At 47.3% G+C, this 27968-nt stretch overlaps 10 protein-coding genes across 10 annotated transcripts; 4 read left to right on the forward strand and 6 right to left on the reverse strand.

Annotated features, from left to right (window-relative positions):
- Positions 1-262: 262 nt before the first annotated feature.
- PGRI_085610 (uncharacterized protein) lies at positions 263-784 on the reverse strand (the record flags this gene model as incomplete). The annotated part of the gene is made up of 1 exon (XM_040796275.1): positions 263-784. One exon carries the CDS (start codon positions 782-784, stop codon positions 263-265), a length of 522 nt encoding a protein of 173 aa, XP_040650813.1.
- Positions 785-2343: 1559 nt separating this feature from the next.
- Positions 2344-3948, reverse strand: PGRI_085620 (Amino acid/polyamine transporter I; the record flags this gene model as incomplete). Its single annotated transcript, XM_040796276.1, has 1 exon — positions 2344-3948. The coding sequence occupies one exon, from the start codon at positions 3946-3948 to the stop codon at positions 2344-2346; it is 1605 nt and encodes a 534-aa protein (XP_040650814.1).
- A 4868-nt stretch (positions 3949-8816) lies between these two features.
- Positions 8817-10847, forward strand: PGRI_085630 (uncharacterized protein; the record flags this gene model as incomplete). The annotated part of the gene is made up of 3 exons (XM_040796277.1): positions 8817-8845; positions 8900-9229; positions 9296-10847. The coding sequence occupies 3 exons, from the start codon at positions 8817-8819 to the stop codon at positions 10845-10847; spliced, it is 1911 nt and encodes a 636-aa protein (XP_040650815.1).
- Positions 10848-11456: 609 nt separating this feature from the next.
- Positions 11457-12719, forward strand: PGRI_085640 (M20 family metallopeptidase; the record flags this gene model as incomplete). The annotated part of the gene is made up of 1 exon (XM_040796278.1): positions 11457-12719. The coding sequence occupies one exon, from the start codon at positions 11457-11459 to the stop codon at positions 12717-12719; it is 1263 nt and encodes a 420-aa protein (XP_040650816.1).
- Positions 12720-12943: 224 nt separating this feature from the next.
- On the reverse strand, positions 12944-13873 carry PGRI_085650 (type 1 glutamine amidotransferase; the record flags this gene model as incomplete). The annotated part of the gene is made up of 1 exon (XM_040796279.1): positions 12944-13873. One exon carries the CDS (start codon positions 13871-13873, stop codon positions 12944-12946), a length of 930 nt encoding a protein of 309 aa, XP_040650817.1.
- Positions 13874-15688: 1815 nt separating this feature from the next.
- Positions 15689-16987, forward strand: PGRI_085660 (TRAM1-like protein; the record flags this gene model as incomplete). The annotated part of the gene is made up of 2 exons (XM_040796280.1): positions 15689-16540; positions 16625-16987. 2 exons carry the CDS (start codon positions 15689-15691, stop codon positions 16985-16987), a joined length of 1215 nt encoding a protein of 404 aa, XP_040650818.1.
- Positions 16988-17543: 556 nt separating this feature from the next.
- On the reverse strand, positions 17544-20524 carry PGRI_085670 (putative pH signal transduction protein PalA; the record flags this gene model as incomplete). Its single annotated transcript, XM_040796281.1, has 7 exons — positions 17544-17961; positions 18028-18430; positions 18483-19057; positions 19119-20013; positions 20086-20140; positions 20210-20447; positions 20517-20524. The coding sequence occupies 7 exons, from the start codon at positions 20522-20524 to the stop codon at positions 17544-17546; spliced, it is 2592 nt and encodes an 863-aa protein (XP_040650819.1).
- Positions 20525-21240: 716 nt separating this feature from the next.
- Positions 21241-23028, reverse strand: PGRI_085680 (Amino acid/polyamine transporter I; the record flags this gene model as incomplete). Its single annotated transcript, XM_040796282.1, has 3 exons — positions 21241-22094; positions 22180-22808; positions 22865-23028. 3 exons carry the CDS (start codon positions 23026-23028, stop codon positions 21241-21243), a joined length of 1647 nt encoding a protein of 548 aa, XP_040650820.1.
- A 1501-nt stretch (positions 23029-24529) lies between these two features.
- PGRI_085690 (uncharacterized protein) lies at positions 24530-25573 on the forward strand (the record flags this gene model as incomplete). The annotated part of the gene is made up of 1 exon (XM_040796283.1): positions 24530-25573. The coding sequence occupies one exon, from the start codon at positions 24530-24532 to the stop codon at positions 25571-25573; it is 1044 nt and encodes a 347-aa protein (XP_040650821.1).
- Positions 25574-26132: 559 nt separating this feature from the next.
- Positions 26133-27432, reverse strand: PGRI_085700 (putative mitochondrial carrier protein; the record flags this gene model as incomplete). Its single annotated transcript, XM_040796284.1, has 6 exons — positions 26133-26339; positions 26398-26735; positions 26792-27010; positions 27060-27133; positions 27189-27223; positions 27319-27432. 6 exons carry the CDS (start codon positions 27430-27432, stop codon positions 26133-26135), a joined length of 987 nt encoding a protein of 328 aa, XP_040650822.1.
- Positions 27433-27968: the final 536 nt, after the last annotated feature.

The raw sequence follows: 27968 nt of genomic DNA on the forward strand, positions 1-27968 counted from the left end.
TTCCTATCTTACATCAAGAAATTCAGATCATGATTTCCTAACAAATTGCGTTTTGACTAGTATTGGAAAATAAATTCTAGAGTAACATCCTTAGGAGCAGCTCAGATTTCTTGTTGTCGGAGGGATATTGGGTATCGCCGGTTTGAAAAGTCCCTCTAGTGCCGGTTGGATAAAATTGATCTGTTTTTGAAGTGACCGACTCTTACTGCATATCAAATGTGAGAATGGAAGAGATTAAGGCCCACGACAAGACACTATTTATTCAGTATCTCACCCCAAATGACTTCTGCGATCCAGGATTCTCCACTTTTGCATTATCATCTATATCCAAAGATTCTGCATTGTGTCCATGATCCAGAATGATCTCTTCCAATTTCTGGACGTCAAGATCAACTCGCGCCAGGGTTTCCAAAATGCCCTCGTAAACCGCAAGAAGAGCCTTGCTGTTTCCCGAACGAGGTCTTTCAGGTTCCCCCTGGACAGAGTTGTGCCACTCGCTGTCATTAAATGAATGATATCTGGTGTTTCCAGGATCGGCGATCGGGCGTGTGGCCTCGGGGTCGTTCGAGATCGAAGCCTTCATCTTCACTCGCTTGGGTGTCGGAGAGTACATAACAGGTCCGGCTGCCTTCCGCTTCTGACTGGAGATCAAATTGGCAGATGCACCAACATACCGCAGATATGGATTTCTAAAAGTAAAGGTGGGCGCGATAGGAGCGATAGGTTTACCCACATTGTTGAAAGCAGGGGTAGTTTGGACCTCACTGGCTTTAATGGGCGTCATGGTATCCCCTTGATTTCATAATAAACTCGTAGGTGGTCACCCACACGCCTCTAGCGTTCTCTTTATCTGAGGCTTTGTTTGAATTTACCTATGAAACACAGAGTGTTAGGAATCATAAAAATAAAGAGACATTTGTGAAATAAGAAAGAGAAAGCAGAACTGGTTGGATACTATGTACACATAGGGCCTAATATGTTAGATATATGCATAGGCGGAAACAATGCACTATATTCCTGTAGTTTGAATCATTGCTATGTACTAAGTACATATTCCAATTGCGATTGACATTGCGTTTCATTTCAGTCTGCTTGCGATATGATGCCAAACATAGTATGTATCCCTATAGTTGGTATCTTCCTACGGCACACTACCTGTTATGCTGTTTAGTATTTGAGCGATGAAATGGAGTGTTATCTCTGTGCCTACTTCAAGTTTTTATAACATTTGTCATTGTTTAGATATATTGCACTTAGCTCCTCGTGTTGTCAGGACAGGCCAGGTTTCTTCTACCAGTTAGAGATAGTAATAACTAATAGTTATAAAGTAAGTACGTACAGAATAATTGGCATTGGTTTCTCGAATTCCTCGAGTTCTTTCAACTCGCCAGGATGGCTAATTAACCTAGTGACCAGACAGGAATAACAATAGCATCAAACTAGGAAAGAAATATACAAGAGTTTTTTATGGCGAATATATGTAAACTCTTTTCACTCGTCATATGGACAATTAATATTGGTTATTACTAGTAGCAATCAGCCAACTTCACTATGACAACCTGAAAAGTCTCGGATTTTTTCGAGCTCGTCAGGTTGTCAGGTGAGTAATAATATGCGAAGAGCTTCTACTGGTAACTTATGATAATCATTCGTCGAATTTGAGACTCAATCTTCAAAACTCGCGAATTCTTTTTAGCTGTCAGGTTGTCAGGTGGTTAGCAATTTTAAAATTCTAGGAATTTCTAGTAGATACTGGGGGCACTGGAAATATTCAAGAGTCGACAACGAAGATATTTGGACAGGTCAAGCTCTTGGTTAGGACAGGGGGTATCCCACCAAGCTGATCTCCTACTAGCTACTAGTAGAAATCGTAGATTCATTCAGTGAAAGTCGAACTATCAAACTGTTTCGTCATTTCTGAGTTTGCAGGGTTGCAGGGTGAATTCTGCAAATTATCAAAACTAGTAAAGATTCAAATGTCAGCGGGTTCATTGGTGGTTTCTTCCCCGTACAATTCTATTATGCAGCTAAACACCTTCTCTTAACTTTTAGCATGCTCTCTATCACTCTTACGTTCAGAATGTAGTCTAGACGTCTTCCTTAGCTGGAGCAGACCTGCCACTCGCTCTACGGGGCTCGACTAGTACTAAATTGATAACAAATTTGTCTCGACTAGGTAACCTAGTCTATATCAGCGTAACATTTATGTCTATCCACATTCCATTGGGTCTCCGAGGACCCTCAACTTGCTCGGCAAATCCGAGCCAACAAGGCAAATCACATATTCAAGGACACTGTCAACGCTGGATGGAAACTGTGATCAACATTATCCAAAGAAACCATTCATCGGTGTTCCTTTTTTGGCTCATGCTGCACATCATTTGGAATCACATGGGCTTGAATAACATGAGGAATCGACTCCTCGGTATTCAGATAGGTTCGACTGCCCTGGACAAACCAGAACGACACAGCGATAACAAGCATGGCGCCGAACACACCAATAGCGTAATTCATATCACTACCCGAGGGGTTGGGCGCGCTAGGGAAGAAAAAGAAGACGCTCGTCACACAGCAATACACAAGGGAGACCCAGTTTATTGGGGCACCTAGTCTCCCAAGATTGAACTGGCCACCAGGTGGGAGCTTCCCACGGCCCATCATCAGGAGAGTCATAATGGGGAGCCCATACGAGATGGTCAAGGCGATGGTGCTGACGCTGAGGATAGCATTAAGCACCGTCTCTGCGAACAGAAACAATACACCAACTAGTGCTATAATAGCGCCCTGGAACCAGAGTGCCCTGACGGGGGCTCTCCAATAAGGACTCACTTCCGATAGGTAGGTGCTAAATGGGAGCCCCCCATCGCGGGCAAAGCCCCAAGTGAGGCGGGATGCTGTAGTCACGATACTGATTCCCTGGCCGAGCCCGTTCATGATAAACAAGGCAATTAGCACTGCACCACCGGTCCGGCCCACTGTTTCTTGGATGAGCTCCATGAACGGTAGGCCACTAGGCGAGGCTACCACTGTGTTCACGTTTTGAATACAGAAGAGGCAGACCAGCATCAAGATAAATCCGCTTGTCGCTCCAGAGACCACGGAAAGGTAAATCACTTTCGGGGCGTTCTTGCGAGGTGCTGGGATCTCTTCTACCAAATGAATTACGGCGTCAAATGCAGTCAGTCCATATGCAGCCTGTACTAGACCAATAAACCAGACAACGCCATCAGGCCAGCCGGTTTGATTGATCCATTTCCCAAACGCAAAAGAAGCAGGCTGATAGGTGAGATCTTCTTTCATTCCCACTGAAACAAGCAGGGCAAGGCAAAAGACAAAGAATAGACCGCAGAACCAGACTCCGACAAAGTTGTTCAGCCAAGGCAGGAATTTATCCTTCCGACAACCCACCACATTTATCAGCGTGAGGGCAAAAACACACGCAATATAAACCACAAACTCAAGCCACCCCTTGGATGCACCAGTCCAGGTTGGACTGAACATGACCTTCATACCGAGAAGGAAATTGGTCATAAACGCCATCTGTGAGGCGGCCAGTGTCCACCACCCAAAAACGTTAATCCAAGCACACATATACGAGAGGAATCGCCCGAAGCTTGAGCCCCAGAGACGGTAGACCCAATATGCCTGTCCGAGGGCAGTAGGCATGCTGCTACATATCTCGCCCAGCGAAAGCGCGACACAAGTGTTGCAGAATGTAACAAGAGTCAGTCCCCACAGGATGGAGACGGGGCCGCCGTTGATCAGACCGTCGGCAAGATCTTGTGCAAAGGTCGACCATGTTCCTAGCACACAGAATGCTAATGCTAGCATGCTCCAGATATTGAACTTGCGAGCGAGTATTTGCTTGTGGCCGAATTCGGCTAGGTCGTTGGCATCTTGCGTGCTTTGATCGGTTGTTTTGAGGTTTCGTTCGGTTTCCACGTCCATCGTGAGGGATGAGAGGGTTACAAATGAGGACGAGGACCAAGGATACTTTGGATTGTTCACTCGATTATCATTTCCTAAAAACGTAGTCGACACTGTCACGAAAAGAAAGCACTTGTCTCTGGGATGTATCCTTCTGAAGACAATATACTGGACCCAAGAATTGGCTCGCTGGGGCAGTTGTAGGAATTGGATATCCCGTAGTCTGGTTCACAAAAACCGGGGTTTCTGTTCTTTTCTTTCTGGCGAACCCCATAGTTAGCGTCGGCCTCGACGGCCATAGAGAGGGCACGCCCACTGGACATTCACCGAGCGTGGCCCACATAGATTCAAAACCTGGAGATATTTTACTCATAGTAGTCTGGGGCTCTAGTGTTTAGTACCCCACATTTCATCAAGATTAAAAATTCCCTGTATGGAAGGTAGATGCGTGTTATATGCAATGTCGATGATATGGATATGACACATAGATATCAGGGGGGTTAAGCTTGGAAGCCTTTCCGGCAGTTTTGAACCACATAAGACCTCACTGTTGTCCCTGATTCAATGACTTCACTCCGTATGGAGTACAGAGTAGAATGTTAGAATTGTCAGTGGAGAAGACAAAGTTATTTTTTCCTGCATGGACCTGCCTAAAGCGTCAACACTTTCAACTGAAAATTCAACGTTTAAACTGGACCATCTCTCACTATATCGCATGTGAGATATCTTTTGCAAGAATTTGAGGTAATTAATGAGGTCTTTGTCAAGAACTGGGGAAGCACTCCCTATAGGTTAGAATGTATTATTTCGCTCACTGAGATCTTTGTTCGGCCAATCACAGTCCAAGGATGCACATAGTACACAAATCTCGAGTATATATGAGTGAGTTCTAGTATTTCCTAGAGGTCTTTGACCTTACTTCTGTTTGCCTTCGCGAAAGCTCCCTTAACATGCCTCCGACCGAGAAGCAAAAGGACTCCCACCGTCATCGCTCGTTCAAGGGGTGCTGGACCTGCAAGAAAAGGAGGATCCAGTGCGATGAACTGCGTCCAGGATGCCAGAAATGCAGCTCCAGAGGTCTCCCTTGTGAAGGGTATGAAATCCGATTGCGTTGGGGTGCTGGTATTGCCTCCAGGGGGAAGTATTCGGGCGCCGAGAAGCCCGTGAAAGAATCTATACCACCACGGTCGAAGCGAAGATGGGATATGCGAGACAAAGGGGATAAATCTCCTTTAGGGGATGAGGATGGTCAACCTGTTCTAGTCTCTCAGCCTCAGATGAAAGGTATTGTTAGCCTATGAAGGTCTTGGTAGTTCCAAGCTTACATATTCTTCTAGATCGCGAACCACAATTCGTTGCCGAGCGAGCAACAGTCAATATACTCAACTCACCGTGGGAACCGGATTCTCCACTGAGCTCGGCTATCAATAAGCATTTTGAGATTCCTGTGTCCTTGGCCACTTTGGCTGCAAATGGCGTTTATGGTCGAGATCCAAACATGTCGGGTCAATATGCCGAGCACGCGGTCCGACGGAGTATATTGGCGTGACCAGGGCTTCCATATTCTGGATTATTGTACTTTAGCCTGCGAATCACTTTCGTTATTATGAATTCATGACACGTTGACCACGAACCAGCTAACGAATTTCCCTGATCTACATACAAAGTTCCTATTACCACATTTAAGCACTATACCTTATTCATCCTCACGAATAGTCGTGCTACCTCCTTTCCACTTCTCTTCTGAATGATCTGTCATCTGAGAAACTTCAGATTGATGGCCTGCTCGCCGGGTATCCAAACTATCAAAAGATTCATAAAAATGCGACGACCGACCGCTCATCACGTTATCAATCAACAATGGCGACGCTATTGACAGTGAAGAGGGGCGCCGGTTGTGGCCTGTTGGATAGGAGTACTCCGAGTCTGTCTCACTATGAGTTTGCGGTGATACAGGTGACTGGGAGCCTCGCCTTGGATCTGGTTTGGGCTCCGGTTTGGGCTCGGATTTCGGAGGCATGCTGTGGGTGAAGTCGGTGTTGTTGAATGGTGTTGGGAGTTCGACGGGTGATGAATCTGGATAGATGTTAGGATTTGTACACCGCGTTTATTTCCTATTGAGGATTAAATAAAGAAAGTCACCAACACACCATGCATCTCATATAGCGCATCTCCTCCGGATTCCACTGTGCCAGGGGTCGCCGGCGAGACGAGGGAGTCTGGCACAGTTGAAGCCTGCGTCACCGATGGCTGTGTCGTTGACCGCTGAGTTGGAGCGGTATGCATCGTCTGCCCTGTCTCGGTGGTTTCCATACCAGTCGATTGAGATAATGGCCCGGGTCCAGGAGAGGCTGGGTCATTTGCATACATCCATTCTGAGCGACCGTTATTGCTTCTAGCCTCTGTGGCTTCCGATTCAGCTTCCGCAACCTTGCGTTGACGGTGACGTCGGCGAAGAAAAAAGAGCCCTGCAAGGACCGCAATAATGAGCAGGCCCAAGACTGCGCCAATTACTCCACAAGCCCAACTGGGGAATCCACTGCGCCCGTTATAATCTTCCACGGAATTGCTGGCGCTGGTACTGTTGCCAGTGCTATTATATGGCCAGTATGTTTTAACAGTCTTGCCGTACTTCTTACCAAAAATCCCCGCTAGAGAGCTGTTGGTCCATGATGATGGAGCGGTGATGGTTGCGCCTCCATCAGAGCTAATAGCTGTTAGCAACGATAGTTTGCTTTCGGCACTGTTGGGTCTAAACTCACTTGCCGCCTATCTGTTTCGTCACGAGATCTGGCACTTTATACTTACTCCAACTTTTGGGATCATATTCATCCTCAAATCTTAGGGTGTTGAGATTAAAGTTGACAATGACACCACCCTCCAGGCAACGAGTCGAATCGACATGCTGTCCTCCGACCACTAGCATTTGATCAGGATATACTTTGATGCATTGGTGACCACTGCGACTGTGTGTGTTTGTGCCGGTGTATGCTTTGAACCACTCGAAGGAAGGGAGAGACAATATATACACCTCATCTGACGGATTGCCGTTATAGTTGAGACCGTCATATCCTCCGTATATATAGATATTATGAGATGAGCCATCGGCCGCACTTGCAAGCACAGAGCAGAACTCCGTCAACTGTGGTGGTATATCGCCCTTCGTCTTTTGCAGATACCAGGTTTTACTTTCGACATCGAAGACGGAGACCGTCTCCATAAACGTCGGGCTAATCCTTTTGCTCTCCGCCGTTCGTGATGCGTTTGCTTTGGCATTCCGAAACAGCTGAATGGGTTCAATCACTCCGCCAATGGCCACTAAAACTCCGGACTCGGATGCAGGTACCCAGACTAGTTCTGCATTCGACCGAGCAGGAACATAGCTCGGTAATGTGGCATTTGTCCACTTCGCATCGCGCATCACCGACATGTCCAGGGTGATTAGCGTGTCGGCCGTTTGGTTCGATTGAAGTTGATTTAACGTGAAGTCGCCCCAGTCCAGTGCACGCATCCCGCTGAAGTAAAAGCCTAGATTCTCGCTGGGAGCCGACGCGGCAGCGCCATTGGTGATATACCGTGTGACGTTGGTAGAGAGATATTCTTGGTTCCAGCCTGGCGCCCACGAGCTTCTATAGGTCCCATACTGGTGTGCGGCGTATGACAGGACTTGATTACCGGGAGGAGGATCAGAACTTCCTGTATTAGGAAGCATGCCTCTACAATACAGACCCTTAGAGTCAGTGATTTATTAGACGAGAGGGGAATGAGGGACACCAACCCATAGAGATAGAACTCATAGCCATTGGCAAACATCGTACCGTCAACGTAGTTCGGAGCTATACTAGCGACACCACCAGCAACAGACATATTGCCAAGAACATTCATAAAATCCGATTTAGTGTTGAAAGAGGTTGTCAGGTTCAAGTAATGGATCGTGGCTTCCACATCTGCTGCTAGTTAGTCCATGTCAACATTTGAATTTCTATTTCATGCGTACTGTTATTTGGGTTGAGCTCGACACAGCCATCGTCAAATCCTCTGAAATTATTAGTAAAAATTGTCATTGACAAGGGACAACCTCAAACCTTTGATACCATAGCTGCCCGCCATCGAGGTAGATTGTATCGCGTAGGATATTTGCTACCAATGTCAGTAAAAAAAGACCTGTCTTAAACTGAATGCCTACAACATACCACGCAGGCCTTGCCAGTTGCACATAGAAACATTGACCTGGGTCGGAAATGTGCTACATACGGCTACTACGCAGTCTATGACCAGCGTCAGCACCGCCCCCAAAGAAAATCGCATTTTTCAATTGATGAAAAAGTTATCATCACTGAGCTGTGAATTGCAGATGACAGGACTTATGGAGTTTTTTGATCTACTGATATCCAAATGCAAAGTGCAAGGGGGGTGAAGTTGCGATGCCGCTTTGTCCTTTGAGCTTCTTTGTTCATTGCCCCGCCCCTAGATACGATGATACGATGTAGCCAAGGAAGAAATGGAATGGAAATGTGACGCAGTGAGCGACTCAGCTTATGGCCCAACCTGTCTGGTCATTATCATGGCTGTGTTGGAATCTTGATGCATGGCTACCTAGGATCCAGCTACGGAAAACGATCAACTAAAGGCCTAATGTGCTTTAGGTGGCCCTGAATTGCTCTCAATTCATATTTCAAATGTTGGGATATCTTTTTTCTCGTAAACTAGGCTCAGAGGTGCTCACTGAGTTGATGCTCATTGGAGACCACAGGAACTTTTGAGCTTTCTTTCATTTAGAAAGAGGGCCGTGCGTATGTATTGGATGTCTTCTAATTTCTTCGAGTTTCTTTGTTTAGGAGGTTTATTTTATTTCCCATCCCCAGAATTCCTTCTACGGGCAGGTAAAGATGAAGGACACGGTCGCTTGGTCGTCGCTGTTAGTGACTATCTTCACTTTGGTAATATCAAGTCACAGCAGTTTAATCAACAGACTTCCTACACTACCGGAAACAGAAGATGAATTGCTTGCCACAGTAAGAGCTAGAGTCGCAGTTTGGCTCGGTGATGGCAATTCGTGCACCGCTGAAACTATCACTGAGGCCTCCACACAGACTGGCAGGATATCTTCAGGCGCTACTACAACTACTATCACCGAGGCTACAACCAAGACTGTTAGTGGTTGCCGAAATTCTCCTACACTGAATGGCATCGCCGATGTTGGCATTGCACCGGTGGCTGCTTCTGCGAGTGCCGTTATGGCACTGCTCAAAAATGGTCCCATAAAAACAGTCACGGATTATACAACCAAGACGATCACATCGTGTGAATGTACAGATGACTCGACATCAGTGACAGGAACTAGCTAATCCTCCGTCACACCAACCAGCTCAAGCGTGCCTGCATCAACCACATCAAGCACGCCTGCAACAACCTCAACGACATCGACAGCCATTAGTGACTCGACTACCACTCCGGGAACGACGGTTCCAGTAACCACTACAGTGACAACCAGAACCACTTCTAGCACTGCAGTCACTTCATCAAGCACATCAACTCAAATCTCTGGCAGTACTACCACGATATCTGCCTCTGTATGCTCGAGTCTTATCACCAATCCAACATACACACCCTCTGCCGCGTTGCCATATAACTATACCTGGGGCTGCGCACCGGGGTATCTCTGCAAGCCACCTCATACAGGTGACCGCTCGGGGTGCAACGTTGAAGCAGGTCTTCCGGACCCTGGATACATCTGTAACCCCTCAGATTGCATTGCGGCTCCACCTTTGGACGTGCACCCAGATTGGCAGTACAATGTCTCCAATAATTATTACAACCTCAACCCGGTGGACTTCGGTCTCAATTACTCAATCTTCCAGTTCACGGAAGACCCAGTTGCAGCCAACAGCAAGCGTGACATGTCCTTATGGGACTTCGATGCCGCCAGAAAGACAAAAAGGGACGACATAACAAAAATCCCTAATGTGTGTTTCAATGACTGCAATGTTGCGGCACGTGAGCCAGAAATGCTTGGAAAGACATCTGAGCTTTGCGAGAGTGATTCCACGTTCATGGAAAACTTGAGCATCTGCGAGGAGTGCATCACCAATAACGGCGAATCTGGCTCTGAAGCATATTCATCCAAAATGTTGTCAACGTTTGCACAGTGGCTGAACTACTGCTCCGATATGGTCACTTCTACTGATATGTTCACTTCCACAACACAAGCAAGTTCTACCACGACTGAAATGGAAATCACGACGACGGGCACCTTGGTCACAGTAACTACCACTACAAGTACTAAAGCAACGACAGTAGCCACGATTACGACTACTCAAACTACTAGCACCAAGGCTACCAGAACTAAGGTCACCAGGACCGAAGAGAACAGCACCAATTCTAGCAGCACTGAAGACACAAACATTGAGCCCACAAATACTGAGCCAAACGACACTCAGTCCATCGAAGAAAGCAGCGCGATCACTGAAACAGAAGAAACATCCAGCCCGATAGAAAGAACTTCATCAGCCATCATTATTACGACGTCAGCTTCCGGCTCAATTGTGACAACCTCGGTGTCTGGTTCACTGGTAACAACTTCTTTCTCTGAATCCGTTGTGACAATCTCAACGTCAGGTTCCCTCGTGACAAGCTCAGTACCTGGATCAATTATGACAACTTCAGTATCTGGCTCGCTTATCACAACTTCGTTGTCCGGGTTGATCAAGACTATGTCGAGCACTCAAGACGCAAGCTCAGGCGATAAAAACACATCTGACAACGCTTCTGGTGGTACATTAAGCTCAGTCCGTGGAAGTCAGACTGGTTCAGCATCTCCCTCTGTACTCCCCCCGTCCTACAATGCGGCTGGATTGATAAAAATTCCTCATATTGGCTTAGTGGGTCTGTTGTGGGCTGCTTTTGCGACACTCCTTTAGAATGTTGAATTCTTGCTGCGTTTGGGTTCATCAAATGCATGTCGTATATTTAGGTCACTTTTGCGACAGTGGATTTATTAGTCCATTTTAATAGGAAGAATATCTATGAGAAAAAAAAAGAAGTACTAACTTTTGTCTTTCCCTGACTTTTCATACTTCCCCAAAGCCAAGAGATGTGGTGGGGCATCAACCTAGTTCCTTATTTCAAGCACATAGCTATCATTTGTAGTACTTGCTGAATTCTGCCTTTCAATATAAGTTGTTAAATGTAGGAAGCTACTAGCCCTGCTTCAGCGACGGCATTGATATCCTTTTATAAGTTCAGATATATGCAATATATACATGCAGGATTTACGCATAGTTCTATTGAATTGATTACCTGTCTATATATGCTACATAATTATTAGCAGTTTCTACTATTTCACTTCAAGTGTCTAGTCAGAAGGAAAGGAGTATGTACAACATATGTTATCACAGACTGTATATGTTGAGTCATGGTTCCCGTAGGTGGGGGCCAGTTCCGGCCAGTTCCCCCCAGGGCTCAGCACGCCTTCTTCCCCTCAGTTCCTCTCACCACGGCAGTTACCCAACACATCATCTATCCACAAAATGGCCCAACAGAGCTTGTCTGACATACTAGCAGCTGCCGCTGTGGATTTGACCCCTTACGAAACTCTTTACAAGCATTTCCATACTCACCCTGAGCTCTCGCTACAAGAGAAGGCCACCTCTGAAAGGATTGCCTCCCATTTATCACAGCTCGGAGCCTATGAGATCCACACAAATATTGGGGGTTATGGGCTCGTAGGCGTTCTCAGTAATGGCACTGGAAAGACAATTCTTCTTCGGGCAGACATGGACGCGCTTCCAGTCAAAGAACTCACCGGTCTCCCCTACGCGAGTTCTGTGACTATGTCTGATGCTGATGGCAATGAAAAACCAGTGATGCATGCTTGTGGCCATGATATGCATATTACATGTCTCCTCGCTGCTGCTGAGGTGTTGGCCCGTGCACAAGATGCTTGGAGTGGGACTTTGATCGTGCTCTTCCAGCCAAACGAAGAGCGAGGTGGAGGCGCCCAGGCTATGGTTGATGATGGACTTTATTCGAAGATTCCCATGCCCGATTATGTCTTTGGTCAGCACGTCATGCGAATGCGGGCGGGAAGTGTTGGTTCCCGACCTGGCACGATCATGGCTGCTGCCGATAGCTTGAAGATCACTCTCTACGGCCGCGGTGGACATGGGTCAATGCCGCACCAGACAGTAGACCCCGTGCTTCTTGCTGCGCATGTTGTCGTTAGGCTTCAGGACATTGTGAGTAGAGAGGTGGACCCGAGTGATCTTGCTGTCGTGACGGTCGGGAGCCTGCAGGCCGGCCAAACGGAAAATATCATTGCGGACCGGGCGGAAATTGGAGTCGACTTTAGAACTGTCAAGTTGGAGACCCGGGGGAAAATAATTTCTGCTATCCGGCGCATCGTCGAAGCTGAGTGTGTTGCTAGTGGATCGCCGAAACCACCGTTATTCACACCGACGAGGCGGTTTCCGCCAACCGACAACGATAAAGACGTGGCCTCTCAACTGGCTGCATCTTTCGGAGATCATTTCGAGGACTTTGATGGTGATACTCCAAGGACCAATGTTAGTGAGGATTTCTCCACGCTGGGTACTTCTCAGGGGGTTCCTTGCTCTTTTTGGTTCATTGGGGGAGTTGACCCAGATCTCTGGGATAAAGGCCAGAGAAATGAAATCCCGATGCAAGAGGTTCCTGGGAATCACTCGGCTTTGTTTGCACCAGTGATTCAGCCAACGATGAAAACTGGGGTGGATGCCTTGTGCATCGCGGCATTGACGTTCTTGAAAAAATAGCCATCGGCAGCCCACGGTGGTCCCATCCTCTTCGGGCATTGAAAAGCGTTTGGCGCTGTATATAAATGAATTACTTGCAGCATTGGCGAGAAATTATGAGCTCCATATTGCACCGTTATGGCCTTTTTGCATAATGTTGATTTTATTACGGATATGATTAAATTCGTCTTCACCCGAATAACTAAAGCCGAACCCCAATTTATTGTTATCTCATTTTCCATGTGTCATTGTTCACAACCAGCCAAGAAAGATACAACAGCAGAGGCAAAAGCCTTAGAATCATCCTGACTTTCCTCAAGATCATCCCCAACCTGCTCCAAGAACAAGGCCAATTTCGACTCCTTCCATCCCATAATCGGGGCGGATTCCAAGCACATCTTGGTCATGCCAAAGACATCCATTTCATAATGACCCTGTACAGATAGCACTCTACCGGGGTGGTACAGTCCCTGAATAGGGCAGATTGGTGTACTTCCAATATTAATCCATGGGGCAGGCAACGAAACCGGCGGCAAGTCGGTAAGGGTAACAGCAGTTCCCTTCTCAACGGCCATCACCCGATCGCCATGGAACATCTGAATTCGCAACCGTCCCTCGGGAAGATCACCAAGCGCACCCGGGAACGATTCGACAAATGCCTTTTCCAATTGAACGGTATAAATTCCGACCTCACGTCCGAGAGGGCATTTCTCAACCCAGACATCGCGGACCGGGTCTTCCTCATTGCGCACGAGAGCGTGCGAGATAAGTTGGTGCCCGAAACAGGTACCGAGGATGCGGACTTCTGGGTATTGATTGTAGACTGTTTTGACGAATTTCTCCAGTTCTTGCATCCATGGCGAATGGTCCATTTCGTATACGCCAGGCGACCCGCCGGTGATCAAGACTGCATCCACTGGGGATTGCACGGGTATTTGGTCCTCGCCTGCATGGCCACGGAGCTTGTATAGGTCTGGATAATGACCTCCTCGGATATCATATGGGGTGATCTTGACTTCAATTTGCTCTTTCTCAGAGAAAAGAGTTTCGTTCAGGCGTGATGCAGTCTCGCGGAGAATAGTTCGGAAGTGGGCACTGCAAAGTCCTCGAGCCTCGTATAGTTTACGGGCTGGAATATCGACGTCTAGGACAGCAACGTGAATGTTGTGAACCATTTTTTTTTTAAATGTGTAATGTGTGTGTTTAATGTCTTAAAGAATTATGGAATTATGGAATTAGGGTAGAAAGTGAGGATTTCTCTCTAAATAAGATACCCCATAGATCCGTGGACACAATAAGCAGTTAGGTAATTTGAAATATAGAACAAAGCAAATAGTTGAATTACTCCAAGTGAACGGAGCTCCAACGGGGAAATTAGGTAAAAATTTAACCTTCTTAAGCTTTGGGATATTTTTCGGTAGAACTAGGGCTTTCCGATATCCTTCGATCTAATTACTTTGATTTGCTGGATTTCATGTTGAAAAAAAAAAAAAAAAACAAAAAGTATAAATATTTTCACATATTACTTTAATTTCAGAAGTTGGGAATATAATTCGAAAAAGAAATTGTGAGTATGAAAGTCTTATAGCAGATAGATACCTTCTCTTCATAATTCCATAAAGGTCTCTCGGTGAAGTATGTGAGTAGCAGTAAGTAATGTTTACCGACCCATATTATACGGCCGAATAAGTAGGCCAGGGGTGTTCACGTAATAGTTTTCGGCCTCCAGGGCTCTATACACTTTCTCGGCATTCCATTTACAATAACCTCTACTCCGAACAATGCGGTGAACTCTATGGTACGAAAAGACCCGAAAAATGGCAATATATCAAATTTGATTAATTCGTCTTCTACCCATCATGGCATCTTCAACCAAATCCTCTAGTTGATTGGTATCCATCACCATACCAGCAAAATAACTGATTGACATAGTTGCAAACAAAAGGATGATGCAGAGAAATGGTTCCATAGTAAGGATGCATGGGCATAAGGAGACCGCATAACCGACCGGCAGAGAAATATAAGAGATTAATTTAAAGGGCAGAAAGCACATTTTGCTTCCTAAAATGGTTCTTTCTAAAATAAATTGATTTATACAGTCGGATGGTTTACATCTAGGTCTTTAATAGGATGGAAGAAACTCTATAAAAACGGTCATAGCTCATATGGCACTACAGATCAACACATCCAACATACTTGGTTTCAATGAACTCCTAATCTTGGATCAAGATACATATGCAGGCTTCTCAGAAAAGCGGATACTCATTTTCGGTCAGATCGCATAATTTAAGGTATTTAGCAAGTTGATCTCAAGGCCCTGAGATTGAATTCCTGGTTTGCCCAGTTATACAGAAGGAATACAAGCTTTCGCTTGTAGAGAACTGCAAAACTGACGAGGCCCATCCTGGGTATTTACTCATCAAGCCACAGTATATCCACATTGCCCTGGCTCTAATCATGTTTCTAGTCGCATACTTATGATGAGTGTCACAAAACCAAAGATATGTAACACGACAGTAACTATTTTGCTACACGGCCAATCCAACATTGGATATAACTTGTCCATTTAGTTGAACTTACCGTCCTAAAAAGAAAATAGCTGAGGGAAGCATGGGATGTGGCCCGCAGCTGAAGTAGACAAGTCAAATGCCCTATAGTATGATTAATATCTGAGAAGCGTTGAATGCTATACCAAGAGTAATCAAGATGCCTGAACAAAAACTGCCAAATGCTATACTGAATTATACTCGTTTCCTCTAGGACTACTCCGTATATGAAATCGAAACATCAAAAATATTACATCCGGCCCGAGATAGCCGAATACGATCGACTAGCCGAATAAGGAAATCTCAACTTATTAGAAAGGGCTTCAGCCTTTAACTAGCGTGACTAGTTTAACTAGTACATCCAAGGTAATATTATGTTTATCATTGACATATATCTTAGCTCCACCTATCTTTCATCTCAGCTTCATCTCTAAATTACAAAATATGACCGCCAGTTCATTACCCCTGAACGGAGCCAACCAAATGCCAATGAAAGAAGATACCCTTAGGCACAGGAAGATCAATGGCTCTACTCAACCTAAGAGAGTTGGGTATAACCAAGCAGGCTTATTAAGCCCACTAAACTCAACAAACCCAGCCTCGAGCCCCAAAGAGCCGTTCTCTCTCCTCCGTCGCTGTAAGCGCTTCGCAGTTCACCGCACCTGGACGATTCCATTAGCTCTCGTGCTGGCCTTCCTCTCACTATTCGCACTCAATCCAACTGAGGCAAACCCAATCTCTCATTTTATATTTCTTTCTTACAAAGTGGAATCCCTGGACGATGACCCAAATGCCCCGACACAATATGGCAAAGGTCTGTGGGACATTGCATTCGTGTCATTCTACGTGCTCGTGCTTTCCTTCACGCGCGAATTCATCATGCAAGAAATTATTCGCCCCCTAGCAGCTGCGCATATCAAATCGCAGGGAAAGCAGGCCCGTTTCATGGAGCAGATGTACACTGCGATATACTTTGGAGTCCTCGGTCCCGCAGGGTTGTATGTCATGCGCCAGACACCGGTTTGGTATTTCAACACGCGTGGCATGTACGAACTATTCCCGCATAGGACCCATGCGGCCGAGTTCAAGTTTTACTATTTGTTCGAGGCGGCTTATTGGGCACAACAGGCTATTGTTATGCTGCTGGGGATGGAGAAGCGGCGGAAGGACTTCAAGGAGCTTGTTGCGCATCATATTTTGACACTGGCTCTTATTGCGCTCAGCTATCGCTTTCACTTTACATATATGGGCATTGCTGTTTATATTACGCATGATATTAGCGATTTCTTCCTTGCCGTAAGTCGCATCTCTCCGCGCCTGAACCATTTCTTCTGGTTTCGACCCAACCCAAAATATTCCACCGATTGACAATTCTCCCAGGTTTCAAAATCTCTCCATTACATAGCCCCGGACATAATGATCCCCTTCTACGCAATGACTATCGGCGCCTGGATATATCTCCGCCACGTACTAAATCTTCGGATACTGTATTCCCTTCTAACCGAGTTCCGAACTGTCGGACCTTACGAGCTTAACTGGGACACTCAACAGTACAAGTGCTGGATCTCAAATGTGATCACCTTTGGACTTCTGGCTGTACTACAAGCTCTCAATCTGTTCTGGTTGTACTATCTACTACGCAGCGCTTTCAAGTTCCTCGCGACGGGCGAGAAGAAGGACGATCGCTCTGAGCCGGACGAGTCTGAAATTGAACAAGATGAATTCAATATTGCTAAGGAATAGTCATGCTTATTCAATGGCAGTTCATCCCCAAGTGGCAAGTCCCAGCAGGTCACTAATGGTGTTGGTATCTCTGTTGGTTCTATTGGAACTCGCTAACGACGATCTGCGGGTGCATGCACTGTGAGAAGCAAAATGACTTTTCGCCTTATTCGCTGTTCAACAATTTTGCATAGAAATACTTGCTTGGGCCGTTTCATCCGCCATGTTGCGCCACGTATCATGGGAATTCAGTTTGGCTGTTGCTGTTATAAACTTGCGATGACTCGATTTTTTTCAAACAGATGTACCATACTACTACGTATTTGATTATAATGATGATATTTATACTTGAACCGGGATCAGATCGACGCCAATCACGTAGATAATCCATTTCAAGGGTTCATCCGGGTTCAGCTGCAATTTGCGGAAAATTATATGCATCCAGGCTATCCTTGCGATGTTGCTCGCGCCGTATATCGTGAGCAAAACAAGCTGAACATATAACAAAACTCCAGAGCTATGTGCGAAGGTGTGGGATCTAGAATAAGAATTTAAACAGTTTTGTATCACGGGATAATCAAGAGAAACGCAGTCCCTGGCTAGGATCCCAGGTTCCCGGCTGAGGGGCACGGGTGGGCTGGCTCGGGACAGGTCTAGCTCCTGTGTTAGGAGTAGCATTAGGAGGGGCAGCCGCGGATCCGAATCGAATCCCCATTTCGGGTGCCCACATACCCGGCATACCCCCGGGCATGCTCGGTGTAGAAGCTGGGGGTGGGGCTACAGGCGCTCGCACCGGTTGAGGTGCTGTGAGCGGCGCTGCTGTCTCAGCTGTGCGTGCGTTGTGAACAGGTGGGGGTGGCTGTGATGGTGACTGGGCGGGCTGCGCAACTGAGTATGAGGGAGAGTGGTGGGTTCGGGCTGACTCCTGAGGTTGTTGGCGCAAGTGCGGCTGAGAAATATGCAGTGAGGCCATCGCTGTAGCGTTGGAAATATCTCTGGCTCTAATGTCAGTGACCTCTCGGGATAATTTTTAGTTCAATGGTGGGCGAGAGAACACATACGCTTCCAGCTGGCTTGCCTCCATGCGACGCTGGTGGACAAAAGCCTTCGCGTCGTCGCGGAATCGGGCCACAATCTTCGCAAGGTCATTGTAAAATTTTCGCCCGACATCGAGGTTAGAAATGATCTCCTTGTACTTCAGGTATCCGTTTTCCAGATCCTGCAGCGCCGCTTCTCGTTCCCTTGTCGACGCATCACCCTTATGAGACCCCGTAAATGCCCGGTTAGCTTCTCGGACCTGGTCCGAAAGATGATCTTGCTCTCTCCGCTCCTGTGCCAGAATCTCACGGTCCGAATCATACAGCTTCAGCTGCTCCTCGAACAAATCTTCGAACTGGCTTGCTTGGATAGTCTGCATGGGAAATTCACGCTCTAATCGAGCTGTCTGTGCTAAAAGTGCTGGATCTAAAGTAGTTCATTAGTAGATTCCAAGACCAATGAAAAGCAAAACACGTACGAATATCATCGGCGCGAGCCTTCTCCTTCAACGTTTGAATTCGCCGCCTTCGCCGATTCTCCATCCGAGTCACCTCGCTCAAACAGCCACGCAACCGATTAGCCTCGCGCTCAACCTCTGGTGGAATCACAACCCTCCGGCTACTAGGCACAAATGATTCCAAGTCCCGATTCGTGCCAGTGAGAACAATGAAGACAGAGCGTGAATCTCGCAGCTTGCGCTGGACGAGGTCGTCACTGCCCTGAGCGGAAGTGAAATAGCCGTCGATTTCGGTCAAGCTCTTGTAGAGCTTAGGCGCGGCGGATTCCGAGGTCAGGCGGGTCCAGCGATCAGTGCCGTATTTATGACGGGATGCAAGGTCTTCGGCCTTTTCGGCTGCTAGAAGCTCAACGCCTTCATTATAGACAGCCATATCGTTGCCTTTGACTCTGGCAGTATCGTCGATAGACCGATGCAAGCGATTCAGGCCGTCTTGTTGGCGCATTTCTTCTGCATGCGACACAAGCGTGGGCGGAAGACCTAATGGTTTCTCGAGCGCTTGTAACGACCCTGGCAAGTTGAGCGATGAAAGCAAGCTTAAGGGTGGTGTTAGCAAATTTTCCCACAACAACCTTAGAATTTCCGTTGAATACATACTCGCGTAACTTGTCGGTCATGGACTCTAACTCTCCAATGAGAGTCTCGTTAACCAGTCGGTCTCGACGATCAGTGTAAATACTGGCGGCAATGTGAACTGCGTATGGGACTAACTTTGAAAACAGCGGCTGGCCCAACGGTCCATTATCGCCAAGCATAGAGATCGCATCAGTAACCTGTGAGGGAGCTTTGGCAAGAACCATGCTGGCACGCTCGATAGTCTTGAGTTCAGACTTAGGCGGCACAGGGTTAATGTAGATCATATCATTATCCTTCTCTGCGCGCTTAAGGTCTTCCGCAACACGGCTCTTCAATCCAGTCAGGTCGCCAAGAACAGTCCGATTAATCCATCGCTGCTCTTTCAACCCTTCGGCGACACAGAGCAAACAATCACGCAGTCGAGCGACCTCTTCTCCATATTTGCGCTTCTCGAGGCAGTCAAGCGCCTGTCGGAACTGAGCAGCAGCGGCAAAGTGGTGATGCTTTGCAGTCATATGGTGAATCCAGTCTGTACTAATTGCATTAGACTTGACAGCCAAGTCACTTGCGTCGCCGTAGAAGTCAGACACTTTGGCTGCCAATTTTGCAATAGATACATCTTTCAGTCCATCTTTGACGGCCTTCTGCCAGAAGCACTCCTGCCCCTGTCCGAGCAAAAGAAGCTCCAAACTCTGAAGGGTCATTTCGTCCATATCCTCCGGCGGCGATGTTCGAAGGTCTGGGATGATTTCGGTGCGTAGATGGCTCAATACTCCAGCGGCGGAGCAGAGGTAGTTGCACGCCTGCTTGAGTCCATCGGCGGTAGTCCGGTTGGTCGCATATGCAAGCTGGGAGTATAATGCGGCGATATTGAATATAACGTTCGCTAGTTCGAAGCGCAAATTATTTTGTGAAACTAAAAGAAATGGTTTACTCTTGTTAGTCTCATATCGGACCCCTGCGGAGGGACACGAAGAAACCAACTCACCTGGCCGCGACGTATTAAACCCAAAAGCCGGATACCACGAAAAATCCACTCCGACCTATATACCATGCTAGCGTCAGCTTCCAATGTCACATCAAAGAATAAGGACCCAGGAAGAGCGCCGCACATCAATTGGGAACTTTCCACTCATCCATTTCAGCTGGGCCGCATATGTGACCAGGCGACTGATGCCACTAAAATGCGGTTCCTGGACATTCACGGCCTCAGATCGTAGGCGATCAATGATCATCAGATCCTCGGCAAACATATCTGGGCGCTGGTCATATTTGGAGGAGATGTACTGGACGATTGCTTCGGAAAGCGAGACGGGATGGGAGCGCCGGAACGGGAGTTGGAGAATATTACTGTAGTAACAAAAATAGTCAGTGGCATTGTTCTCTTGCAGCTTCTCGCATGCTTCCGGATGTACTCACGACGCCATTTTCGCTCCAGGCGGGGGGTGTGGAAGACTCCGTTTGTTTTGACAAGAAGTTCAACCCCACCGAGCAACGGCATGACGTTTACTGGCCTGAGGCATCATATGAGCCCAATGCTGCGCTCCACATCTCCACACCAAATCCTCCTAAATTACCCATTATTCTTCCCTATCCTTAAGTATCGATTCGGTTAAACAATTTACCCTGAGCAAGACCACCTCTATGTACCAACCTAGCTTATCGAAGGGCAATTAAGGTACCACCAGCTACAATGACATTACCAAGCTACTTACTCAAGGAAAGCGTGTAGAAAGAAGTTTGGAGCTTCGCCCACGGCAATGTTCATCAGTTTCCCGTTACTGGCGATGAGCTGTATTCATGAGATGCGTATGTAGGTAACTACAAGAAGGTTACGGATAATCAGAGAGAACCCATATGTATATGCTATCACAACGATAGAGAGAAGCTGAGGAACTAAACAAGAGATCCTAACTCCCAGCATGTTTACAGTGCGATCCATCGCAGTGAAGCACCTAGGGAGATGGCAAAGGCAATTGGCATACATAGGTATAAATTATAAATCAGTCACAATATATTCATATCTATAGGGAAGCCTGTTTCATGAAGATATTCATAGCATGAAGTAACAATATTGAGAGCATTAAATTTTCAATCTCTCCCTTTTTCTCATTCTCATCGCAGGGGTAGCATTAGCATGCATTCATTCCACCCGCCCATGCTCGTCCGTGTCAGTTGTTGTAGACTTCTCCATGGGCACAATTGCAGGACTGCCGCTCTCCTTGGCTGCTTCAACAGAGGTCAAGTGTTTGGCAGCCTCAAAACTGAAGTGCGGGCCTCTGTACTCGGTCTTCCCGCGGACAAACCACCACAGTGCGGTCAATGTCATCAAACCGACAGTGATGACGCTCGTATAATTCATGTTCTGAACGGTGGCAGGCATCACGAATGGGAAGCAGAAGAATATCACAGTGACGATGATATATACCAACGAGACAACATTCACCACCATTCCTAGATTCTTGCCCATATAGAAGGGGCCGGGGACTATGTTCCGGCGGCCAGTCAACACATGGGGGAGGATAGCCCCAAAGTAAGATAAAGTGCTTAGCACGATGAAGGACGAAATGAGGGCCTGGAATGCCGTTGTGCTACCGACGTAGATACAGCCGATACATGTAACTAGTGCACTCATGGCGACGGTAGCACGGACGGGGCAGTTCAATTTAGGATGCACCTGGGCAAAATAGCTCGAGAAAGGCGTTGCGTTGTCCCGGGCTAAGCTCCACCACATCCGTCCTCCAGTGACGAGAGTGCCGATCAGGGTTGGGAAGGTAGCCAGGAAGAGCACCGCAATAAGTCCGATAGCACCAGTGGTGGATCCCGTAGCTTGCCGGTAGATTTCAGCAGTAGGAAAATAGCCCACGTTAGTGTTGAAAACCGCATCAATGTCCTGGATCGAATAGAACAGGGCAATCAAATAAATGAATGAGGTAGTGAAGGCCGTTAACATCTGGATCATGATACCCTGAGGGACCTTGACTTGTGGCTTAGGAACTAAAATAACACCACTGGTTAGAATCCATTTATCTTAATTTGACAATTGGTGCGATATATGCGGCATTTAACTCAATTAACATACCCTCTTCAGATAAATGACTGATACAATCAGGAACCCCCACAGCAAAGGCTGCATTAAGCAGTCCTGTCATAAAGCACACTCCATCGGACCAGCCGCCAGTCATGTTGTAGTATTGCGTCCACACCTGCGAAGAGTTCGCGTGTGTCTTTGGCATCGCTGCAAGGACCACGATGGTTGCAAAGAGTCCGGTCATTGATAGGATCAGTGCAACTCGGTTAATCAGAGGGATAAACCGGTTCCCTAGACATACGATCGCGCAGCAAGTCCAATTAACAATTTGGAATACAATAAACACCTGCCAGGACTGCCAGGTGACATCGGAATGCCGAAGCAAATACATGGCCACTGCTTCATTGCCTAGCATGGAGCTCATCGAGGAGGCCGATAAGAGCCAGGCGCAGGCATTAAGATACCCCGTGAAGAATCCAACAACGCGGCCATGTTTCCCACTTAGTACCGTGGACCAGTAATAGACTCCGCCTGCGGAGGGCATAGAAGATGCCAATTCGGCCAGCGATGCCGAAATTGCCGTATAGAAGGTGCTCACGAGTATCAAGCCATATAGCAGAGCCATCGGACCTCCATTCATGAGTGCAGTCACAATTGTGCCACCAGTTGCGGCCCAGGAACTAGTACATATTCAAGTTAGTCAATGTCACGGATAGACAAAGTTTACATCACTGACTTGGCTATCACAATTCCCAAGCTCGTCACACTCCAGAGCCCGAAATTCCGCACCAGCTCCTGTTTGTGACCCAGAGCAGCCTCTTGGCGCACCGTGTCTAGCTCAGTGCTGTTCCTCGGCCTGGCCTCGCCGACCTGGGCAGTTTGCTTCTCAGCGACCACCATATTGTCATCCGTCAAATGATATTGAATGAGGTCAGCAAGGAGGGCAACGAGAGCGAGTCAAGAACGGAGTGAAATAGGAATCGAGAGAGAGAGAGAGAGAGATGGGGAACATATGAAGACACAATTCCCCGCTAGTAGAAATTTAGTGTAGAACCTTCCCCATTCGTCCAGGGCGGGTGGGTACATACAATGGGATGGTTATGATGGTGCGATGCAATCCCATATTAAAATCTTCGCCCCCTAGTATTTGAATTACTCAGTTAGTAAGAGCACAACACTAACACCTTTAGGCCCCACTGTGGTGACGTACCCATATATTAGCCTTTAGGGAGGACGGAAGGGCTGAGGTTCGGATAAGAATCTGTACGATCCATGGATCCATGGATCGTACAGATCTAAGGGGTGAGAACGTGGAAATAAGCTCCTTTGACATGTGATATATCTTGCTAAATTCTCCCATGCATAAACTATTCTGCAGCATATCCAGAAAAAAATAGCCCCCATCATTTAGCGCACTTTATATGAATCTAAATGAATCTAAATGAATGCCAAGGGTCAAGGTCGCTGGTGTGGGCCTCCATCAAAGACAGTCGCCCCGCCAAGCCAATCTGCATCGACCTTGGAAGCTGGTGCAAAGCATGACAACAAGGTAGAAGTTTTCCTCCAAGGCTCAGAGATACGGCTCCGTGTGATTGAAGGACACAATTGCTCCTCTCATCAGACCCTATTTTATCTCTCATTTCTCCTATGGTCATCTTCATGGATCCTCCGCTATCAGGTGTTTCCCAGGAATGTTTCTTCTCCAAGATCGGGGCGTACACGGGTCGTGCAGAGCCTTCGATCCTTCCATAAAACTTTATTATGGCCCCCTCCCAATATATATGTAATTCTTGTCCGACCCGCCTGAGCGGATCCATCGATTCATCGGGGGCTGAAAATCTCTCGCTATTGCAATCCCTACCGATGATATCTTTAACTCCCATATTCCCAGGGCCTCTGACCTCAGATAGCAGGCTCAATGTCTACTCCAGTAACCTTGTGAGATAGATTCGATTGACGAGGACGGACGATCATTTTTCTGCCAGAATGGGGAACGCATCGCCCACACCCCACCAACTGTTGGTAGAAGCTGTGATTTTCTGGAGTGTTGGGTTGGTACTCTACGTTGGCCGAATGTATGTCTGAACTGTCTGCGCCGCTCGCATTAACAAGAGCCGGAGGAGATACTGACTTTACAAACAGGGCCTCTCGGTTAATGGCCAATATGTCAATCCAGGGAATATCATGTGCGCAGAATTCCTTCCTTTCGCTTGATCAGCCATAACTCACTAGCTCAATCGCATATTCTAGGGGACGATTATGTGATGACGGCAACATTTGTGAGTCCCCTGCTTTGGCCCGATCTGTGATCCTCAACTGATCAACGATCCGGTCCCGATAGTTACTATATACGTCCTTGTTGATTTTGATTCAAATCTCGGCTAAATACGCGACTAATCTCATGGAGCCGAGCGAATATGATGCGGTACTTTCTGACCCAGAACAAGTTCGCGAGCGCATTATTGGAAGCAAGATCGTCATTGCGCTGGAACAGTGCATGCTTTTTGTAACCTGGGGGGTGAAAGTCTGCCTGTTGATACTCTACTGGCGGATCACTAAGAATCTACCCTCGAACCTCCATGTCAAGATCCTCGCCATTTATGTGGCGCTTGGTTTCTTCGTGATTATGATCACCTACTACACCGTGTACTGCCGACCCTTCTCGCAATATTGGGCGTTGCCAGTGTCGAATATGCAGTGCGCGACGTACCAACACTATTCAATCACACAGGCAGCTTTCAACATCTCATCAGACGCCTTGATGTTTGCCATCCCAATACCACTCATCGCCAAAGCTAAGCTCCAACCGCGCCGGAAGTTGCTACTGCTCTGCGTGATGAGCCTAGGTCTTTTCACAATCATTGCCGCCATTCTGAATAAATACTTCAACTTCGCATCCCCATTGACCACTGTGTACCAGATCTGGTATATACGTGAAGCCAGCACTGCCATCTTTGTCGCCAACATGATGTGCTGGTGGCCGCTCCTCCGGAAGCTGTTCGGTGCGAGAGCCTTCCAGTACCAAATCAACAGCGGACATCCATCCGGTGCCACCGGCAACAAGGGAAGCAATTCCTACTGGAAGGCTGCTGGCTCACAGTCCCATGCATCCTTTTCGTTGGCCGGCCCTTTCTCTCGACCCAGTTTCCACAGCTCGGTAAAGGATGCTACCCTCATTGCACACAGCAGTGGAGTAAACTCTAGCCAAGAGGCGATAAATCAGTCTACTGGCGGGGTCATAGAAAACGGGGATAATTTTCCGCTCCAAGTTTGGGGCAAGGGCAATGAACGAGGCACTGATGTTGAAAACCTCGCCATCCAGGAGTCGATCGCAAAGTTTGAAGAACGGGACCACAAGGAAGGAGCGCCTCGTGGGGATCGGATTTACTATACTCGCGAGTTTGACATCCGCTCTGATTCCAGGAGCGGAAATTCGCCTACATAACGTTGTAAAATTAGTACATATAATTGCTCGAATATCGATATCCAGGTATCTGCACAAACTTACAAGTGGAAATACTACACAAACACTAAACCAAATCTCGAAACAGCTTCAATAAATCCTACTATATTGCCGAGAAGGCCTGTGCTATAGCCGAGTTGCGCGGAAAGATCGGTTCTTTTATAGAAATCACAATTGGAAATGATGAGTCTAAGACGCTTCTGCAACAAAGGACCGGGAAAGGGGGGCGAGCAGTGGAAAACACAAGGAAAGTGATTTCAGGCTATACGGTCGACAAGATGCTGCCGATTGTGAAGTTACCCTAGCGCTATGACGATTACGCCCATTTTTGCAATACTTTCCCTTCTTAATATGTATGACTTCAAACTTTCATGATCCATTCTGTTATTTGCTAGAAATGAGCTTCAGGTTCATCAATGTATGTATGTTGGTAATAAATACGAGAAAACTCCTCGATGTTCACGCACAATGGCAAAGAAAATGTTCAACAGATGGACCGCCATTTCTTCCTAACATGATTGTCGTGGCCTTATCAACAAGTTTAACTCGGCAGCTCATCGATGCGCATTCTAATGTATTCGAAAATGCTGAGCAAGATCATGTTGTTGACGCCGGTCCGGATAAGAATGATGGACAGGCCCTTGTACATGCTGGATTTGGCGACAGCCTGTGAGGCCTCGCCAATCTCACTGGATTTTCCTAGCAGAACACTCTGTGCGCGAGTCTTCCGGGTATCGAGAGGATAAGTCTGTTGTTTACGTTAGTGCATGCTCATCACGAAACAGAGTATCAGTCTGATCACATACGCAGAACCAGGGCACAGTGCTGCAAATGGCACCAGCAATCATAGGTGCCCCGAAGGGGTTCTTGTCCTGACCCAACTCCTTGGCTGCGACTTGCTTCACAGTCTCGTAAACACTGAAGTATAGCCCTGATCCCACGGTGTCGCGCAACGCATGCAGGCGGAAACCGGTGTAAAGGCCCCAAAATCCATGTCGTAAATATATCTGCTTTATGGCTTGAATGGTCCCCAGGCGGGGCTTATGGCGTAAAGATTGGTCTCGGACTGCGTCCGGGGCAGCCATCGCACGGTTCGACACTAAAACGGAGGTTTGGACGACATTCTTCGCCAGCTCAAAGGGGCCTATTTCAACGTCAGCACTCTCTTTCCGATCTATCATCTGATAAATATCAACATACAAGCAATGGGCGATGCGACCAAGCCAGCGGCGAGGCCTGCAGCGGTAAAAGTGAGCACACCCGTCACAGTGGGGGTGCTTCCGGGCTTTTTATAGTGGTCCAGAGGGTTGGAACCGGTTACGCGCTCGACGTTATCGGCGATTATGTCCTTAAAGGCATTGTACACGGTAAAGTTGACAACACGGACTACCGTGACACTCGCCAAGGGTGGAAGGGCGCCTATATGATGGTCAGCCGGTCCTTCAGCTACCGACTCATACTGACTTACCAGCTACATATCCCCTGGGCCCTTCGGTGCGCCAGAGATAGCGAACACACTGCCATATGTTCTTAAAATTGTGTCTTTCAAATTATTTAGCATGCTGTTCCCACCTCTAAGGTCACGTAGAATACTTACGTCTGCATCCGTGTTTTGACGTTCTCTAAAGGAGTCTGCCCAATTACAATTAGCATTGTCTGTATCCCCCATCATAGTGCAAATGAAGGATTATGATTTCAAGCAAGAGCTTGTAAAATAAAGCACTCACCACCGCCAGCGTTGCACAAACTGTCGACGCCCCCGAAGCCACCTGGGTTTTGTACTTTTTGAGAAGTTTGTTGCGTGTGGCCTCATCCATGTTCCATGCTTCGTGGTTTGGCATGACGGCGGTTCTTGTGTGGTGAGTTGACGAGGGTAATGGTGCATGTTCAGAACTGTTGTCACTAGTCATCCCTCAACGTTCTCCATTGGCGGCAGCAGGAAATAAGTATGGCAATATCTCTTCGATCAGTCGTAGCAGAGGGTTAAATTCTGCTCAGACTCTTATACTTGCAGGGTGGGGAACCCGATGGAACGCAAAGCGGTCTCTCAGAACTCGAGTAGACCGTTCAGCGTCCCACAATTGTCCATTAAACGGGCCCGGCCAACCCAGTTCTATCTTCAGTCTGTTGGGAAGCACCGCAAAAGGCTCTTGTATAGATTAGCACGTTTGGATCCGTCTTTGCAGATTATGAGGATAGGTTCGATATCGGTGGCCGAAGCAATGGGCCACAGCAATGGATGCAACCCGGCGTTCACAGAGAATTGTATGGTAGGAGGTGTGGTGCGGGTTTGAGTCAAGCGATGTTCAATAAGAGGCCACTATTCCAGACGGAAAGATTCTTTGCCCAATTTCGTTTATAGCAATGAGTTGTTGAG

The sequence above is a fragment of the Penicillium griseofulvum genome, assembly GCF_001561935.1.
Source record: "Penicillium griseofulvum strain PG3 chromosome Unknown contig_11, whole genome shotgun sequence".
In the NCBI taxonomy this organism is placed as follows: Eukaryota; Fungi; Ascomycota; class Eurotiomycetes; order Eurotiales; family Aspergillaceae; genus Penicillium; species Penicillium griseofulvum.